At 36.7% G+C, this 21,974-nt stretch overlaps 1 protein-coding gene across 11 annotated transcripts in view; it reads right to left on the reverse strand.

Moving 5' to 3' along the window:
* LOC107710549 (receptor-type tyrosine-protein phosphatase F) overlaps positions 1 to 21,974 on the reverse strand; it is a 230,461-nt gene that overhangs the window by 97,169 nt on the left and 111,318 nt on the right. For all 11 annotated transcript variants that reach the window (XM_016515345.1, XM_016515343.1, XM_016515342.1 and 8 more), the window contains exons 3-4: positions 11,520 to 11,665; positions 10,077 to 10,218 (exon numbers count right to left, since the gene is read on the reverse strand). In XM_016515345.1, coding sequence (XP_016370831.1) covers positions 10,077 to 10,218; positions 11,520 to 11,665 — 288 coding nt within the window. The remainder of the gene's footprint in view (positions 1 to 10,076; positions 10,219 to 11,519; positions 11,666 to 21,974) is intronic.

Here is a 21,974-nt window from a genome sequence, read left to right on the forward strand (position 1 = left end):
TGGGAGGATAAAGAGGGAAATGGAGGACAGGAGGGGTACATGCCAACCTCCTGCCAGCTCCAATTACCAGGGAGAATAGAGCATGGCAAGCAGGGTGATGGGTCTAATCAGAACCCCGCTGAAGAGACCAGTCTCTGTCCTCAGACCACACTGTAAAACAGCCCGAGTGCTCTCCACGTCCATGTCAGCCAGAGTTATTCTCACCCTGCACAAACACGTCGCCGCAGAAGAGGATGCTCAAATAGTGATGAAGCACCGTGGGGCACTCACACCGAGAACAAGCCGTTCTTCAGAGACGGATCACGCATGCTTAGATCCAATCTCATGAGTCCGCTGTAATGTCCATGCTACATTCTAACTATGTTTAAAGGGATATAGTTCACCCTAAAATAATAATAAAAATATTTTTTTTCACTCTAATGTCGATCCAAACCTGTATAAATTTCTTTCTTCTGAAGAACACAAAAAGCATAAAAAGGATGCAAAAGCACCATAAATGTGTAAACAAATTAGTAGTCCATATGACTTGAGAGTGATACACCACATCTTTTGAAATCATATGTAGATTTGGGTCAGCAACAGAGTGAAATTTAGTCAGTTTCACTTAAGAACCAGATCAAAATCTGATTTGAAGAACAATGTTTACGATTCAAAGATTACTATATATCTCAATATATTTATATTTATCTCATTATTATTTAAAGTCATACGGACAATGTTTGTTTGTTACACAAAGCTTGACATTTAGCATAGTGTAGTATGACTACCATTTTTTTCTTTTCTTTTTTTCTTGTGCATCCTTTTTGAAGCATCAATTTTCTTCAAAATTCAGTTTTTTTTAAAAAGACATTATCAAAGACATATTCCTTTTCAGGAATAGTTCACCCAAAACTGAAAATCCCGTCATCATTTACTCATCCTCAGGTCATTCCAAACCCATATCACTTTTGATCATCTTTGAAACAAAAATGCAACAGCACAGCCTGAAGAGATATTTTTCCCTCAATTGAACATCCACATAAACAAAACTAGCTTGATGCTTCAAAAGGTTCATAAAGAGCTTTAAATCCGGTTTAATCAAAGTCTTCAGAAGAGAAGCAGTCGCACTATATGATGCACAACAGATTTAAATGTTAGGCTTTCATTCACATATAAACATTGATCGACACATAAATTGAGCACATCAAATATGGCAAATAATTCAAGCTCAATTGCACTTGTTTGACAAGCAAGTATAGTTTGGGTTGCCATTTCCCATGTTACACAAAGCTAAGGTAGACTTCAAAAGGTTGGAAATATAGCATATAATGACCGCTATTACAATGGTACTTTTTGGTACTTCTTCATCATTTTCAAAGCATTCAACTTTCTTCAAAATTCCTCAATTTGCATTCCACAGAAGAAAGAATGTCATACAGAAAAGACATTTATTTTTATTTTTATGTGAACTATTTCTTAAAGCATGTGAAGGTCTCAATTGTCATAGAAAAGCAAAGTTCCACAAACACACATGGACAGCACATTCTTTGCACTGAATCTGTCTACTCAGGTAAGGCAACTTCTGAACTAATATTTTGTTTAAAAACAATGTAGTATTTCTGTAAAAGTCTTGACAGTTCTTGAGAAACAAATGTCCTTGTAATTTCCAGAGAGTGTGTATGAGAGTGATGGATGCCAGCAATTAAGGGTGACATCTCTTTTGATGGAGGGAGCAGAAGGGTTTCTATAATGATATATGACAACAGAAAACCATTAATTTTACTACATATCTTAATTTCCAGAGAGCATTTCAAGTCCAGGTTTGTCCTTCTTTAGAAAAAGCTTTTTACATTATCCAGCTTGCCAAAAATCAGCTTCATTGGCACATCACTGAATACTCAAATACAACAAATTAGATGTGTTGTCCACTAAGAATGTAAGCAAAATGAAAATCAACCTACAAATGGCTCACTTATTCTGCAGTGGTCTGTGCATATTAAACTGGGATAAAAAGTACTTCAACATCGAAGAAATGACATACTTTATCTTCAAATTAGATCATACTCTCACAATATAGCCTTACAAATGCCAAACAACACAATTCTAGAGAATCAGAGCAATTACAAGTGAAAGACGACAGGCACAGTATCCGAACAAAACAGCATTCATTCATGCAAGATGACATCAGTGTTAGGTGATATCAGACGGCAGAACGCTGCTTTGCCTGCAGGCTGATGGACGAGATAACTTTTACATGCTTTTACAAAGAACAAGTAGTTGCATTACCTAATTATCACAAAAATAAACTGTATGAGCACTCCTAAGGATGAACATACATGTAATATACTGTATATTGTGTGATCATTAGGTATATACTATATTCAAAGTTAGGGGCCAATAAGATTCATTCATTCCTTTATTTTCAATAAATTAACACTTTTATTCAGAAGGATGCATTAAATTAGTCAAAAATGACAGTAAAGACATTTAAAATGTTACAAAATATTTCTTTCTTTAAATAAATACTGATTATTCCATTCATCAAGAAGCACAACTGTTTTAAACATTGATAATAAGAAGAAATGTTTCTTGAGCAGCACATATTACAATGATTTTTGTAGGATCATGTGACATTGAAGATTGGAATAATGGCTGCTGACTATTTAGCTTTGCCATGACAGAAATAAATTACATTTTTAAAATATATAAATATAAATATATTTTTTTTTAAGTGAAAAGGGAAATTTGTAAAATTGTAATACTACTTCAAAATATTCATCTTTTTTGATCAAATAAATCCATACATTTATTTCTGATCAAATGCAGCCTTTGGGAACATAAGAGATTTCTTTCTCTTATGTTTAAATAAGAGAGAAAAAAAAAATCTTACCAACACCAAACTTATATTAGATTTTTAAGATCTATAATAACATCAACTTAAATATTTTATGTATTTCTATAATGACAAGTTAATGAGTATACTGTACTTGTAAGAGCTCATCACAATGTATTATGGGACTGGTTTACGATTATGTATTTATGATGCTGTCTAGGTAGGCAGGAGCTTGTTTTTGGAACAGAGTTTCAGTGTACAGGGATTATGTAGTCCGAATGGGTTTCACTGAGGTCAGACCTCCTGCTTCACTTTAATTGTGAGCACTGCTAGGAATTCATAAGGACCAAACTGCAGACAGAAAACAGTCCCAGCATAATCAATAGTTGCCCGAAACATCCTCACCTTTAAATGGTATAATTGGGCGTGCAGATCTGCAACCTCAAAGACACATGCAGTAAATAACAAAGCAGCGTGTGCAAAGGTGAACCGCACCCTAGGAGTGGCGGAGTCCCGTCTGAAGTATTTCAGCGGCACACTGTTTATCTAAGTCGGTGGTGAGGAAAGAGGTGTAATGCATGCCATGACCTTTGAAATAATACACTTTTTCTTGCTGGCCAGAATATTCAGGCTGACTTCCCTCCAACACTCACTTAATCAATGTTGGGCAGGTGTGGTCTCTCTCTCCCTCCTTTATCCGCATGGTTCTGTCTTTTTCTGGTTTTTCCGTCTCATCCTCCTTCCATTGTGTCCTCCAGTTTCTTGTGTCTCGGTATGATCTACAGCTCTGCCACAGGCGCATAGCTGTTATTTATGCTACAGCACACTGGTTTGTACATAACAGCACATGTGTGACCCATTACCACAACCGAAGGGTGATCTGCTCACTCCATTCAAGCGCAACGGCCCAAGTCACCTTGAGCCATGACAGCCGTGTGGAAATCACACGATCTGCTATCTGTTGTGATAAATAAATGCCTTATTTAGACATAGTGAGCACGCTTGGTCTCATATTGGCTATCAGCAAAAACATGTTTTTTTTTCTTAACATATGTTATAAATACATACATATACGTCAGTATATTGGTGGCTAAACTGGTATTATTTATAAAATATTATAAAAAATATTATAAAAATGGAAGATACTGCCATTTTAAAATTATTACTACTATTATATTTTATTATAATTTTTTAAATATTAATGATATCCTATGGATCATAATTAGCACACTTGGTCTCATACAGGCCATCAGCAAAAAAAAAAAAGAAAAGGAAAAATACAGTAAATGATTAATATATAATATTAATTATTATGATTAAATTAATATAACAGCAAATAAAATAATAAAACAAAACTTACATATTATAAACATATAATTTTAATTACAAATAAAATATAAATAAAGGATAGTATAATTATAAAAGTTTAGAGGCTATATAATATTTTAATGTTTTTGAAATAGGGGTGGACAAAAAAGTCTCTTATGCTCACCAAGACTGAATTTATTTCATAGCTATAGTAAAAAAGAGGAATATTAATATGAAATAACATAAAAATGTATCATTAATATCATTAAAACTTAAAATAACGATTCTATTTTAATCTATTTTACAATGTAATTTATTCCTGTGAGAGCAGAGCTAAATTTTCAGCAGCCATTACTCCAGTTTTCAATGTCACATGATCCGTCTGCATTTATTTGATCAAAAATACAGTAAATAATAATGAATATTATAATTAGAAAAGATAAATAATAATCATTAAGAAACCATTTAAAATCTAAAATGTCCTCTTTAAAAAAAACTTAACTGATCCACAGAAACACAAGCAGCACTGACACATTCAAACACCCTTTTAGTTGAATTACTTCTAATAGAGTTCACTTTAAAGTAAATGAGAATAGTGTAAGATGGCAGCAGCTGTAAATGAAGCCCCCTCGGCTCGGTGTATGTGACAGCCTTTACTTATGCTTTCAGTCTGCTAGACAGAACAACACAGATCAAACACATGAACCTCTCTATTAACACATCTTCTCTTCAGGCTGTGCTAGAGCTCTGACACTGAGCTAATCAAATGAAACATAAAACGTCTCGGTTACGTATGTAACCCTCGTTCTCTGAAGGAGGGAACGGAGACGTCACGTCGGATGACCGACGAATTGGGATCTCGCTTAGAGGGACCTGTATAGCTGCCACTCCTACCACATCTTGTCAAACCAACAACCTGAAACACAGATAACCACGAAACTTGAATGTATTACACATTCACAGCCTTGGAACGTCCTGTACCTTTAGCATTTTTATTTGTTTTTTTCCACCCCAGTTGCATCTTAAAAAGAGTTTTGAATACATTTTGCTTAAGTAAAAGATTTGATTTGAATATTTTTGGTTAATTTGCAAATACTCTCAGATACCAGTAAAAAGTAAATATATTATTGCCATTAAATATATTTTAAAGTACTTTTAAAAATATTTTTAAAATAAAGTTTTTGTTGTTGCTGTTTGGCGCCAGTAAGATAATTGTAATATTTTGGACCCTTTTGCTCACCAAGGCTGCATTTATTTGATCAAAAATACAATAAAAACAGCAATAATGTGAAATAATATTACAGTTTAAAGTAACGGTTTTCTATTCAAATACATTTTAAAATATCATTTATTCCTTTGATTGCAAAGCTGAATTCATTCCAACATGCCAATTTGTCATATAACAATATAGTGACTAATTCTGTTATGGATTACATGCCAGGCATGGCATGCATTTGTGGAAGGATGGCATTTAGTGAAATTACCTAATAAAATTACATTTTAATCATATTAGTTTTATTAGTCAGTAAATTGCTTTATATTTCTGCAACCTAAATTATGTCCACTATACAGCACAGCCTCATATTTCATTACCTGATCACAGAATTTCACATAATTTTACCTTCACTTCTACCTCTCCTGTTCACCGGACTACATTATTCCATTTATTTAGCTTTTGAAAGTGAAAGCCTATGACCATTTCAGCCTGAAGCTACACTGACCAGGCTGTCGGGCATACGACGACTCAAAGTGTGAACTGCTCCAATTACGTAGCCTAGTAAGCATGGCTGTCAGAGCCACAGGGCTGCTTATTCACAATTACCAGAGCAACATCAGTAAGAGAATAGCCACTACAGACAATATCAGCTCTACAGATTTAAAGCCTGTGTCACACATCTGAGGTCATTTCCTCCAAACTAAACTGCATTGGAAAGAGCTGACTACATGGACAAGGGTTGTAAACGCATCTGCTGTACAGTGATTCCAATGAGATCTGGCAGGATTCATTACTGATGTTAGTCAAAATTAGGGAAAACTGCCTTTAATTTGGATTGCGGAACAAGCCGCAGGTTAAAGCCGCAACTCAAACTAGTCTTTATTCAAAATCCAGTAATTGAAGTTAAACCGCAAAGCCCTCGAAAAAGCGGCAGGAATGCCGATACAGACTCCAGGTGAGTGATTCCACCCAGCCATATTGCACGAGTCCTTGGGAGAGGCTGCCCTCGACAGACGCAGTTTGTAACTGTCAAACGCTCATGATCTACAGCGCTGGGGCTTCAAGCCAGCAGATGGTGGGAGAAATTAAACTCGTGACACGAACCGTTGACTGGAGCCGGGGAAGCAGTTGGAGACCACACCGGTAAAGCAGAGGGGGTCTGCATGCATTGCGTGAGAGCGCTTCCATGGAATGTGCATAAGCAAATGATGCCCTTCCAGGAAAACTAAAAGTTTATTCAGGAAAATGACCCGAACTGTCATTCTTCACATCAAGAAAAAAAGATCAAAAACTTGTTGTAATGAAATGCACATTTGATGACAAATGGTGTCAGTAACATGGTGGGGGCGATACTGATCCAGATCGGTCTTTGTCTTTACTTGACTAGGTGGAAAAATATTTAGAACTGCGAGGGATTGAGAACTGAATTTTCATATATATATAAACTAATACCAAAAAACATTTGGTGTCGTTAACAATTCTAGAATCTGCATTGGGATTAAATCAGAGCCTCCTTAAAACTTTCAAGAGTGTGATTCGTTGTTTCTTGTGAATACTTTGCTTCCTGACCCTTTTTCCCTCACATATGTGCAACACATGCCATGCTTCACAAACTGATTTGGTAAATAAACACAAAAACACATAACTAAAAATAAGGTATATAGATTTAGGAGAGATAAAGACAGCAAAGCTGTTGGATGCAATAAATGTGAACAGGTAATAACCTGTTTTGTTTTTTCCCCTTAGAGAATTGTACAATATAATCTGATCTGATAAGAACTGAACAGTTCTGGTGTTTGAAACATGAGACTAAACAAGCTGCTGCTAGTGAATGCAATTTGAATGGTTTTCCAATAAATGTTCATTCTTTTTTCCTCAGAATAACAAAAAGTGAAATCTGAATCGGAGCGCCAATCATTCAATTCCTCTCAATTTCCATCCCTGCTTACTGTATACACTGGTTTAAAAGTGTAATATATGAAGTTTGCTCCAAATTGCTCGTTCAATATTCATTCACTGACAATATGAGTAATGTTTATCAATTACACTCGGGCTGGAGACACTTTGATAGACAAGAGCTCCAGAAGTTACCTGTAGAGCTCTTGAAGAGGGTATTTAATGAGGAAACCACATCCTCAATGTACAGAAACATTCCACTGATCCATGAATTTAAAGCATTCCTATGGGTTCAGAGGACGTTGGGCATCTTTCTAATTCCTCACTATGTGACACATGAAAGCATGCACATCATCACGTCAATATGAGACAAGACAAGAACGTGAAATGGATAGGCCAAAAATGAGAGGAACTCATTTCTGGGGAAAATGCACCCAGAATTACACCTTCTGATTGTGATTTAGCGGATGGAATAAAACAATGATTAAACCGAACAATGCAAAAGGAACATGTAACAAACTGTCGGTAATGTCAAATCTCTCCGCTACAGAGAAATGCGGAGCACAAATGGGGTGCAGCTAGACGAAGTCATTATGAATTCACACAGAGGCCCATGTTGGCATCCGCACAATGTGATTACAACAGAGGCATGGCAGATTTTTATTCAACAGGCAACAGCTGTGAGCAACTAACGCCCACAACCTTGGTGCAAGTGCAGCCTGGAAGTTGAAATGAAACCTGCTGGTATTCCTCACGACGTGTAGTGTGTGGCGACACACAAACCCTGAAGCCGTGTTAGGACGCATCAGTGGCCCTCTAAGGAAAAGGACTTGTTCACGCTTCTAGAGCAACCATCGTAATCACAACAGAAATGCTCTCATAATTGCCATCTGTTTAAATGGGGTTCAATTATGTTAAGTTCACATTAATTGTTTAGCAATATGATTCAAGTAGCTAACTAGAAAGGCAGACGCAGTGACTCATATATTTCTAAGCTGTGTATGACCAGCTAAACTCAGGTGGGAGTGATTCCTGTGACTGAAACGAGTTCTAGCACATTAACACAAGTCTGTAAAGCAGGTCATTCAACATTAAGAAGTTTAACTCTCTTAAGTACATAATGGCTTGTTGTTCGAGAGATACGGTACTTTTTTCCCCTTTCACCTCGCAACATTCAACCAAACCAAGCCGAAACAAAAAACAAAAGCAAAACACATACACAAATAAAAACGACACAAAAAAAACCCCAAAAGAAGAAAAACGTAAAACACAAAAACACTACACTGCTTAAGGTTGCGTTATGTTTAACTTCTTTTTACACGGCTCTCTGAAATACTATTCTAATTGGTCAATCATGCGACAACTGCTTTTCCACATAACTGTGCTCACTTCTCTCATATCACTTTACATAGGTCTCTCAATTTAATGCTAAATGTCAATCTAATTGTGTTTATGTTGCCATAATGACTGGCTGACTGTATAATGTGAAATACACCTTGGTACTGAATCATTATCATATTCATATACCATCTCTTTTCCAAGAAAACCGAGACATGAAAGGCACCAAATGGCCAAAGAAACACTGTACCTATTGGATTTAAAGCAGTGTAAGCACCACAGTTCCGCCCTGGTTGAACAGTGATCAAAATGAATGTGTTATATTTCAGCCTAATATAATTTCTATGAGCTTTAAGATGAGGTGATTGCATTTCTGGCAGAGATTCCCAAGACCCTCCAAATGTGCTGCAGAGGACATCCTTTAGTAAGTCATTAGAGAACATCATTATCATTCAACTTCTCCTTTGTGCTGGTCTTTCAGCATTGCTGTAGGACACAAATGATGCATTGCTTGCTATGAACAATGAGCTATAAATAGAGTTCATTCTGTCCTGCAGGATCCTGTGGGCGTCCAGCTCATCCACTTCACTGTGGAAAGCTGCTAAAAGAGCCAGCCTTCAATATGGCACCTCTCTCTTCCTCTTCCTCTCTGAACAGGGCCAGAGGACTCAACATTCATCAGATGATTTCTTCATTCAACGCTTCTAATTTCAACTAAATGGCCTTTGTCTGCTCGTACACGGAGGTGAAGAATAAGATTAAAGGGGATTACACTGTGTGTAATACCAAACACATGGTGCTGGGGTGGGTCAGCCGTTACTACAAGGAATTTTGTGGGATATTTTAAGATATTCATTTTAATAGTGGCGGAATTTTTGACATTTCATCACATGCTCATGTTCCAGTCTCATGCTTCACTCTTATTTCTCAGCACATGAATGTATTGATGACTTACATGCAATCCAGGGGCAATGGAAATATGGGTCAGGGGGGTATTCTTAAAATGAGGGTTCACAACCTAATACGCTACTATTGATGCAAGACACTATCTATACACATGTTCATGAAAGAAACCATCTGTCAAGACAATCAATGTAGATGTAAAATCAATGTACAACAGCTTTGACTAACAATACATCTTTATAAATATTTGTATAAAAGCCACACTGGTGCTGTTTTTTTCCCCTTTACAAATGTATTAATTTTACAATCTACTAGCCATTTCAATGATAAAATACTTAAATTATGTAAAACAAATATTAATAATAAAAATGTAAAAATTTAATTTTAATCATTTTTATTTTATAATCAACATTTTTATAACTAATAATTTCATCATTTGTTATGGCTTGAGGATTTTAAAATAGATACATTTGTCAATAAAAATAAACTGGGAGGATATTCTCCATCCTGTCCACTTAAAGGCAAAAGCTCATGCAAAAAAGCAGGAATTTATGAAATACTGGTCAAATCAAGGGCCATCAAATGCCAACAGGGGCGTCTTACCTTCCAGCACAGTAAGTTTGGCACTGGTGTTGATTTCTCCCACGCTGTTGGCGGCTGTGCACTCGTAGATGGCCTCGTCTCTGTGAGTACGCAGCGGCTGTATGCGGAGAACTGAGCCCGAGCCATCATCAAATTCAATCACCTGAGAAAGAAAGACACACTGTCAAATATTTTTCTCTCTTCTCGTCTTAAATTCACGACAAACCTTCAGACAGATCGTATATCTTCAAAGAGCCGTGGGTCTTTAATCACTTCCCTCTGAACTTTCAGCCAAGTACTGTCTTGAGTTATTCTCCTAGAACTGCCACGTCTATCCATGGTGGATACTGTGACAACTGTTGATGGCATGGGCTTTATTTGATCATGTGTTTAAAAAAAATGAAATGCTATTTTACAATTTACACAAATTTCAGCCTTGCTGTGGTGCTGAAGACTTCAAATCAACACGGTGTGTATGGGGCTAGAACAGAATACTCAAGAGATTATACATTTAGGCCCAGTTTCACAGACAGGGTTTAGACTAAGCCAGGATTAGGCCATTGTTCAATTAGGAAATGTAAGTAATTTTTATTAACATGCCTTAGAAAAAACATTACTGGTCAGCATCTTCAGACAAAACAAAGGCACTGATATAGTTTAAGATCAGTCAGTGCAAGTTTCTTTCAGTTAAAACAGCTCAGATTTACACTTTAGTCTGGGACTAGGCTTAAGTCTTGCCTGTGAAACCGGGGGATTAGTGTATTTAGGCTACTTAGAGATCTGCACTGCCTCATTTAGGTAAAGAGCAAGGCTAGGCAACATGGTTGCAAAAAATTTGTCTCAATATATTTTGACAATATTTGACAAAGCAGCTTCAAAAAGTATTTGGACACTGAAGCCACACTTAAAAATGTACAGTTTTGAAAGATTAAAAACAAACAAATAAACATTTAACAATATTTATTCATTTATTTTTTGCTCTGAAATGGGTCAAAAGTTTTTTTTGGTTTTTTTTTGGAAAGTGTCCTCATACTTTTTGTTTGATTGTAAGCAAGCAAATAAGTAACATAATAAAATGAAATGCAAAACACATGCAAAATAAAAAAAAATATATATATTTTTACTTTATAAATAAATATCTTTTTTTTTGTTCCCTGTTGAAAAATAATGGTGCTCCATACTGACCCCAAACCATCCTAAGATTTGCACCCTTTGTACATTCGCTTCAGATCTCAGCTCAAACCGTAACACAGAGAGAACAGGAAAGAGGGCAAAGGGAATGGAGGGACAACACAGAGGGTTGTAAGGTGGCTGACGTCAACACAAAAGAATATGTGAGCGTAAGAAGAAAAGCAAGAGTGTTGCGAAAACGACTGATGATGGGAAGAAGAAAGGCATCATGATGAGGTGGCATGGGAGAGACACTGACATGCTAAGGAGAGGCAGGGAAAGACAGTTAGTCACCTCAAAGCGCTGGGAGCTAACTTTCTTTCCTTTCTTCATCCATGTGATCCGAGGCTTGGGCTCACCCGCTGCTTGGCACACAAAGGATGCCACTCCTCCCGAAATCCCCGTCTGGTCCTCTGGAGATTTGATGAAATTTGGCAAGCCTTGAAAAGTGAGGTAGAAAGAAAAAACAGAGAGAGAAAGAGAGCAGCCATTAGTTCCTGAACTGTGGTCATGCAAAACCATGTTAAACTAGTTATTAACGGGGATTCTTCACACTGGAACTAAGCTAACTTTTGCCCTCAAGTCGCCTAACATATGTCAAAATGGCCCATTCTGTATATAACAGGCATTGTAACATTAATACAAATTACTGGAGCTACCAACTGACAAACATTGTCAAATGTCAATATTTTTCAATGTCAATGAACGTCTCTAGAACCCTGCATTATGTTGTGATGCGCTCCGTCTAGTTCTGTCAATTAACACATTAATTTAGTGAAATTAATTATAAAACAAAGAACATGAAAAAAGATTGACTTAAATTTTTTTATAATTAAATCACACTGGAGCCCTATAAATTATGCATTAATTGCGAAAAAAATGTAATTGTTTATTTAACTGTTAAAATGTAATATTTTTCTATATAATCACATCAAATGTAAGTGTTAAATTGACAGACTTAGAAAATTCAAAATATACATTGAATACATCAGTTGTCCTTTAAAAAATACATTAATCACATTATTGTGACAACCTAGACTGACAACACTAGGGGCCAGATTTACTAACAGCTTGTGCCAGCGCAAACCATCTTTTGTCGTTAAAATAGTACTGTCAAGATTTACTAAAGACGCGCAGTGAAGAGTTAGCACTGAAAAGGTGTGGACACAGTTATTTTTGTGCCTGGCCTTAATGAATATGCATTTGTAGGAGTTTCCCTTTCAGATGCAAAATTTATGTGAGGAGAATATTAAAAAGAATCAAGAAACGCGATTTACTAACGTTTGCCCTCTTCAAATAACTGGTATTTGCGCCATTATTTAACGCCCAAAAAAGCATGTCTTAAAGCAGGTGGCAATTTGCACTGATCTTGGTAGATTGCGCTGGTCATTATGGAAATGATCTGGCTGCGTCTGTGTTCTTTAATGTGCACATTGTTAGTAAATCACCCGCAGAATTTTCCCCTCCCATCGGCGCTTTTATGGAATTGCGCTCTAACGCTAATTTGCCCTGTTTAATAAATCTGGCCCTAGAACATATATGTATTTTTTGTAATAAAAACATTAAATTAAATGCTACAGTCCTGGAAAACAGAAAATAAACACTGTTACTAAGAGTCAACCGCCAAAAGTGACCCCAAGAATTTACAAACACTCACACGTGGACATGTAGAATCAAAACAATTCATTCTGTATTCAAAAGGAGGAACGTTGTCAATAGTATGGCTAAGGGCTTGTGGCTAAACGACATTCAGGGTTGTTTTTAAACAGGCCGGTCGGAGCACGCTGCAGTTCATGTTTTTTTTGGGAGAGAAGCTCGCACACCCTGCATCTTTGTCATGCATTTACAATACAAACAACAATGGGACGTGTTTCATCACTGCTCAAGCTAGGTAGGGCGGTGTGAAGATAAAGACCCACACATATCGGCTGACTCATTTCAAACACGTAATGGCTTGCTTCGAAGGACATCGATGCCAGATCAAGCAGAGAAAGACCTTTTGGCAGAATTGCAGCTACTGCGCAACATTCTACGGAAATAGTGGGTGATGCAGGTGAAAGGTGAATCTCACGGTATATAAACATCATGGCATACAGATATTATAAAAAAATACAAGCAACTCTTTGTAGTTGCTCTCTCAACAGTGGGAAATAATCTTCAAGGACAAGCAGGCCAGTGTCCGTGCGCTGGTCTGCAAGGACAGATTTCAACATTCTTTGTTTAGAAAATGCACCAAACAGTTTTTTTGATGGACCTGTTTCCTAAAATATAAAAGAAAGTACGTAATTGTATTAGGGTGCTTTCACACCTGTAGATCGATTGCTTTGTTCCGAAACAGGGATTCAAATTATTACAATGTTGCTTTTTATTCTTGGTGCGGTTCGCTTTCAAGCGGCAAAGTTTCTTAACGGACCAAATTTGTTAATATAAGTCATGCGCGAGTAAACTGTTCTCTCATTGGTCAAAGTTCCACGGGTTATTTTCCGGGATTCCACTGAGCTGTCACGGCTGTCATCCGTCAGGATGAAACGACAACATCTTTGCGGGCTTATTGTTTTTTTTTTTGTAGCTGTCGCTATATTCATTTATCATTTTGAGCAGGAGTCCAGGATTGATTGGGAAACATTTTTAAAATGCACCTACTACGAAGAAGAGCAATAAGACGGAATTATAAAATGAAAAGTGCACTTTGATTTTGAATGGCGAAGACGTGCTCACCCACAACATTCACAGGTTCATTTTGAAGTATTAGCAAAACAACAAAGCTAATGCTTTTCACGGAACTTACGTAATTACCCATAATACATTGTGATATAGCCTGGTTCTTTGGTCCGTTAGATCGGATTGCTTTCTCACTACAACCGAACCGCTCCAGAGTTCGTTTTCAGACGATCTCGGAACGATTGTTTTGGCGCGGATCCGAGCGCGATTGCCGTGTTCACATATGCCCAAATGAACCGAGCTAAGGGGGGAAACGCGCCAGGTTCCGAAACAACGGGCCAGGTGTGAAAGCACCCTTAGTATAATTAATCAAATATTATAATAAATACAGGCCAAAGCAAACATTATTAATTTTAAGTTCACAAAGTAACTTTCTTCTACCCAGCTATGAATGCAATTACGTATAAACTCGAGAAACACATTTAATTCAAATTTATCCGTAAAAGTTTCTGTAAAAAGGCTTTTAACAATAAATATATTTTAAAAAGCAGGGAACAAACAGGGAATATTGCCTTTTTGTGTTTATTTAGTGAAAAAGATGAAGGCAACAGTGATGAGAAACTTTGTAAAAAGACACAAATACAAGCTATTCTCAAATGTATATCCACTGCAATTGACAAATAAATAAATAAATAAATAAATACACACAGAGGCTATTTTTTTTAAACCAATTGAAGTTTGCTTTTAGATTTATTTTAGACAAGAAAAAAACAAATGTGTTAAAACAAATGCATCACCCAGTAAATAAGTAAATAAATAAATTTGCAAACATTAAATATTATACTAAACATATTACTTGTATTTACAATTTCCTAATACCATTCACTAATGCCATCAGATCAGAAACCCATCCTTATTGAATCTAACAGAATCTCATCTGTAAATTCTTCACCTCCATTAAAATACACAAACTGGACCCTGAAAACCACCTTTAACCTGATCTCAGTTTATCAGTTCCGTGATTTCTGATAATCTCGTTCATAAGGAGGAGGACACAAAATACATTATCACAGTGAAACATCTCCAATGAACCACGGGCCACGCTGGAATAGATCGCAGTGTCCTAGCGGGTGGTCCACGGTAGGAATCTGATCCTCTCTTAGTCAAGGGAGAGATAAATTACAGCAGTGTGGAGACTACATGCGGTAGTACATATGATTCTCTTGGAGGGAACAAGCCGAGGGAATACGGTGCCACCGCAACTGTGTCCTTCCTCCTTTATACTCTGGGATCAGAGGGGTAGTGCTGAAGAAAACAAAACCAATACCTAGTTAACATAACATAGCGCCTTACGGGTAAGGTTCCACCTTTATTTGACCCTCTAACTCTAGCACTTTCTATTCTATTTTAATTCTACTTTATATTTATCTTCTTTTTTTATTAAAAAAAAGAAAGAAAAAAAAGAACAAACACTAGCTTTATATTTTTTCTATTCTATCTACTTGTTTTTCTTTGTGTGTGTGTGTGTGTATATGAAAAGCGTCTGCTAAATGACTAAATGTAAATGTAAATGTAAATGTAAGGTGGAGAAGTACTGACTAGCAGACAGGGGGTGTTTGTTAAATCATCAGAACGGTGTGCCGGGTGGCTCGGGCTGCCCTTGCTCTAGGACATAACCCCCACTGGAGCTTTATCTGAGAAGACGACGCCCACAACTGTGAGACTGTTTGTGTGTATGCACCTGCTTGTGGCTCTATTGTAAAATCTAAGTCAATGTGTACCACACCAGCACCCCTATGACCCACAGGAGTATTGGCTGGCCTGACATTTAAATGACATTTACGTGCCGGTTCCCTCTTTGATTGGCACCGCAGAGCAATGCATACCCTCATAAAAGCCTTTCTGGCCACTTTTATCTCCTTTATAACCACACAAGAGAGTGGAAAGGTAGTTTTGAGAGCTTACGGCCTCCTCGTAGCAGTCTTTGTGGATAGCTGCTGGTAGTTTAATGGGTAAAACCCCAACAAGATTCTCCAGTTACCTTGCTGGGAGTTTCCCAAAACATGGATACTTGGGTGTGCGTGAGATTTAAAGCTTGAGATTAGCGTCACTTTGACATTCAAGAGTGCTCTAACATCTGTCATGACAATCTATTAGATGTACTCAGCATGTGGGGGGTTTTCCTCTCATTGTTTACGAGCAAGGATCAGCGGGCATTAACCCATCTGGGCACATGTTTCGAATTAAAGTACATAGAAACTTCTGAGAGTTTAGGCAGATGAGATGCATGAATGAACTACAGAGGTCCTGGGGAAAGACAGATAATAAGAGAGTGTAGACAGGCAGATAATTGGTTTGATCAATACTTTTTACTGATATTCAAACAATTTAAACTTTGGCTTTATTAACCAATGGTCTTTAAGAATAGCACTCAACAACACATTCACCACTAACTTTCGTATATGATTTGTTTGGATAATGAACATTTACACATAGACTGAAACAAGGAAGAAAATACATTTGCAGCAATTTAGAGAACTACAAACAACATTTCTACTTATATTACTAATATTAATACTACTATAAATATTACTATTAATTACTAATACATTTAATTTCGCTACTACTACTACAACAACTAATCATTAAGCATTATTACTGTTGTTATTCTTGTAATAAAAATATTATTATTCCAACATAATAATAATAATAATAACAACAACAATAATAATAATAATAATAGTTGTTGATGTTATTATTATTATTATTACTCCTCCACCTGCGGCAATACTCATAATAAATTATTTTAAACAATGATCTTGCAATTGTGTCAGTCATAAAAAAATAAATCTTGTAATAACAATTATTCAAACAAAATAAGTATTAATTATTTTAGTAATTGATATATTATTATTATTATTATTACTCCTCTTCCAATAGTCAGAATAAATGTTTTTAAATAATGATCAAGTAATTGTGTAAAAAATAATAAAATAAATAAATAATTAATAAATAGTTTCAATCATAAAAAGGCAGTATCATGTGTGAAATCACATCCTTAAGTACATAAATTAATAGTACTATCATTGTATCATTTAGTTTCATTACAATACTATTATAGTTATTAATATTTTCAAGTAGTTTTTATTTGTCTATTTTCATTTTAAAGTTTTGGTAATTTTGTTATGAGTTTTTGCCATTTTAAACTTTTAGTTTTAGTACATCAAGTTAGACTACATGAAAATGAGAATCATTGCCTTTGCAACTTGCTGAAATAAATAATGGTTTTATATATAGATTATTTTTTTCAGAACCCCCCCCCATAAATAAATAAAATACAAATAAATAAATATATAACCCTGTCCTAGTCTAGTCAGAAACAACCTGGGGTGCATTTGGAACCATGCAGGCCTTGCTAAAAAGCAAAAAGACCAGATTAGTTACACTTATTGTGGTGTTTATTATACATTCTGATTGAGATGGCAATCCAGAAGACCTTTCCAGTGGCCAGCGACTTTATCTTCTAGGTGCTCTTGAAACATTTGTAGAGCTCTCAAAGTCTCAAAGCCAACAGATTGGCATAGTGCAGTTGTGCCCTCAACATGTTTGTGAATTGACAGAAGAGAGGTTCAGGGCTCAGGGTTACTTGACGCTCAAAGAGACTCTGTTGAGAGCACAGGTCATAGGAGGAGATGAGAGGGACCGGGCCCTGACCTCCCAGGTGGCTGCGCTGTCGTCCCAGTCCTTTTGTATTAAACAACTCAATAAATCCACAGGCGCCAGAACAGGTGGCCTTGGACACCTGTTGACATTTATTTCCTACAGACTAGAGTCATGCTTTAGACAGTGGCATGTGGCCAGCGTAAGAGGAGACAGACATGTGGGACGCAAATTCCTGACAAGATGAAAGAACTTTACTTTTACTTGCAAAAACGTTTTATTTGCATCTTGAAGTTACGGCCATTTACAAAATGGGTAATTTAAGGGCTTCCCTAGAGGAAACTCGTGTTGCAAAATGCATCAGAATTTTAAGGGAATGTTTTAAGCATTTATACGGCTTTTAAGAAAAAAGGCTTTAGAGTGGAGATGACAAATGGACGCCCGGCAATTAGCAGCATTCCCGCTCCGCAGAAACACCCGATCCGAATTGAGTACAAGGATCAATACGCAAAGCAGGGAGCCAACCATTTATTCTCATTAATAATAGATTAGCAAGTTATCATTTTCACTCGTGCACTGAGCGGAAATGTGTCCGATGCTATCAGCTGCGGTTGTTTTACTGAAACTTGTCCATCAACTGGGTTTTAGACCTTTTACAGGATTTTGCTTTCAATTAACTCTACATCAAGCCAGTCATTTTGCTCAATATCTCCAGTTTCCTTCATTAACATGCACAATTCCCTCGCTAAATCCCAGGCACTGGCATCTGCGGCAAACTCTCACAGTGACAGGTATACTTTTAGGCAAAGCGACGAATGGCTTTGGAGGTTGGCTGAAATGAAACTTATAAAAACTTTGCGTTTGCAGGACTTGAAAGAGCGAGAAATGCAGAATTCAATGGACCAAAGAACAGAGATAAACAAATGATCGGATAAGTGGGAAACTTAAAAAAAATAAATAAAGGAAAAACAATTCCCAGTGGGAATTTGTTCTCTAAGTGATCACGTTGTTAGGCTGATGTTGAGTGCGCCACTGTCTAACGTTATTAAATTATTTAGGAGAATGTGCGGAACACAAATTCTGAGCACAATTATGCAGTTCCCTCTGTGAAGAGCATTAAAGTAATGGCTTTCCTCCTAAGACACTGCTGGAGAATTATCTTAAAGGGATAGTTCAGCCAAAAATGAAAATTCTGTTATCGTTTACTCACCCTCATGTCACTCCAAACCTACTTCTGTGGAAAACGAAATATCTTTGATACTCAAGTAAATGAGAACTGAGGCTATCAAGCTTCACAATGACAAAAAAAGTACCCTACAAAGTAGTCACACAGTTCAAGTCGCTATACAACAGTTTTATGTGAGAGACAGACAAAATTACGTCATTATTCACAGATAATCTTGTCGTACATTCACGAGAATTCATGAAACAGGTAGCTACGTCGTAAATTAATCTTTCTTTTTGAAAACAGATCTTTAAGTGTATTCAGATGATCCTGTTGTGGATTCATCCACGAATCACACTGATACAATTCTCGTTTCAATAACATGCTCACATAAGATAACAGCTCACTGGAGGGGATGAATTTCAATGAACAACGGCTTCAATTTTCAACCCAGGTTCATTGGAAAAATGTGCATGTGGCATCATTTCTACAAACAAATTGTATCACACTGTTTCTTGCATGTTTCGCGTCAATTTTAAAGATAAAATGTCTAGTAGGCCTAAGTGGTGCTAAAAGTGCTTTCAGATTAACAGAAATCGGGCAACATTTTAATATATTGGCCGTTGCATATATTACGGATGTTCTGAATGAAATGTCTGCTGAGTTGTGTTGAAAGGTTAATGCTTTATTGCATTTTTGCAAATAACGTTACCTATAATAAACCTAACCGACAAAAGTGCAGTACTCATGTTTATTCAACGAAGTCAAAGCCTTTTGGAAAATCTATTTGTGGCGGTCAGTTTTGATATTGTGGCGGGCCGCCACAAATAAATCAATGTATGGGAAACACTACAATATAGTAAAATATTTTTTTAAGTCTTAACATAGTATTAGCAAAGTACCATGCGAAAATAAATCTTTATTAATCTATAATATTGCCCTGTAATCCTGGTGTGAAAACAAAAGTTGTTGGCTGTTTTACTGTCACTAGTGGTCATTTCAGTGCAGTGAACTGTATAGGTACATTTTCTAACATACAAAAATGTAAGTAAAGAGACATTTTTCCAATGAGCCTATGTCGCATATTTTGGTATGTTAAGTCATAATATCCACTTTTGTGTTCCACAGAAGATAGAAAAAAAAGTGTCAGAACTGACAGAAATGAAGATTAAATAAAGTTCTTACACTGCCTGGGTGGAGGGTACACATTAGGGATGTAACGGTATGAAAATTTCATATCACGATTATAGTGACCAAAGTTATCACGATTATCAATGCGAGTTTTCAAAATCTGGATAATCAAATACGGTTTTGATGATAATTAAATTTTAAACGATAATACTAACCGTCAGGGCATTTTATCGTGATTTATCGTGAAACCGGTAATCGTTCCATCCCTAGTACACATGTAGCCACTGAGGGGAAAAATCATTTACTAAAAGAATTAGCTCAATGTTCCCTCATGCGTCTTTGACAAGTTGATGAAAAAAAGAGCTTCCTGTTTAATAGAGGTAATCTGTATCATATGACTAGGCGGTTTAGTGGAGGTTTAGCATTACTTCAGCCTTTAAACTTTAAACCCATCCTGAAGTCTTCAAAGCCGTGACTCATTATCTGTCTTTCCCACTGTCGACATGATATTGGATCAAAGACGGAGACGAGCAATCATGAGGGAATATTGTTACTACCTCATTACTCGGCCCTCATGATAGAACAATAGAGTTATTCTGCCTCGCCGAGAAAACCTTCCTGTTTAGACAGAGCCATCAATACTAAAACACACACCGGCGCTAATGCGAGTGCATTGCAACTGGCTTCTCATAGGGCCATTGTTATGAGGAGCACAGAACATCGAAAGCATGCGCACAATAGGCCGGTGCCGTCCTGGCCTCGCTGTTGGCAAAAGGACAAGAGGAATGCTTGCATGAGAACACAGATAAGTGAGCATAACGCTTGGTTTGCAGGTGGCACCAGGCTGAGAACTGTACTAGACAGAAGGTACAGAAAGTTCTGGGTGACTCTGAACACTTAGGGCAGCCAGGCACTATGAAAGATTAAGGAGCCAAGAAATATCACCAGATTGGAATTATTTTGAAAGGTTAACCCAAAGTGATCGCACAAGACCATTCTAGAGAGCCTCAGAAGCCTGCGCACCACAGGTACGCAGTTATCGAAGGCCGCAATTATGACATACATGGTCATAAATCAGGCTGCTTTATTTGCTATGACCTGCACGTAATCCGAGTTAACCCGGCGTTTTCCTCAGAGGACTCATCTGGATGACGAGTTGGAGGAAAAATATTCTAGCTTCAGCTACACTGGAAGTGAGTAATGGGAATTCTGCCTGAGGTTTACTTTGATTTTTCAAACAAGCTTTGAAACTCATGCCTTTTTTGAGTTTTTACCAAAATAATTGTGTCATGGTTACTGCACGTACAAAAAAATAAATAAAAATAAATAAATAATAAAAATGAATGAATGAAAAAATTAATGTTTTATGACAAAAATAAATGCCATGTTTCACAAATAGTCAATTTTATTTTAATAAAATACAAATTATATATGTATATTTTTCTATAATAAAATATAATATAATATAATATAATACTGATTTTTTTTTCAGACATTGCAATATCACAACTAATCATTTAACAGTGTGATTTTATTACTAGTGTTTTAAGAATTAAATTAGATTACAACAAAGTTAATGTAAATGTAAAAATAGGCATACATAAAAGAATCTTGCATAATCAATATCAACCAATACTGCTAAATTAAAAAGACACTAATACTGACCAATAACCAAAATATCAAGCATCCCTTGTTCAGTCAAATTCAAGAATATTTCATATTTAAGTACCACATGTTTAAGCAACACGATCTTGCTGCTGTATATTAAATGAGTGTGCACATGTACTGATTTTGAAAGTCTTTTTCATCTTCATGCATAAACAGCTCCGGGAGAGCTCAGAGGAGGGAGGCAGGGCGCTGTTAAAGCTGTTAGTTAAAGGGCAGCCGTCACCTTGGCACAGCCTGTGCCATTGACTGGCGGGTGGGCAGAGAAAAGCTTAAGTGCCCCCCCGAGGAATGGACGCGAAACAGGGATGTAGGTTTGCAGAGGAGATCAGTGGCTAGATGCTGGATCAATGGGGACCCGTTATGGGTTACGTAATACATCACAGTCAAAGCCCCTCTGACCCACACTAACCAAATTAATGCAGCTTCCCAAGATAAAGGCCCCCTTTAAGCCCACCCATTCACTG

The sequence above is a fragment of the Sinocyclocheilus rhinocerous genome, unplaced genomic scaffold (assembly GCF_001515625.1).
Source record: "Sinocyclocheilus rhinocerous isolate Xijiao unplaced genomic scaffold, SAMN03320098_v1.1 scaffold957, whole genome shotgun sequence".
Taxonomy (NCBI): domain Eukaryota; kingdom Metazoa; phylum Chordata; class Actinopteri; order Cypriniformes; family Cyprinidae; genus Sinocyclocheilus; species Sinocyclocheilus rhinocerous.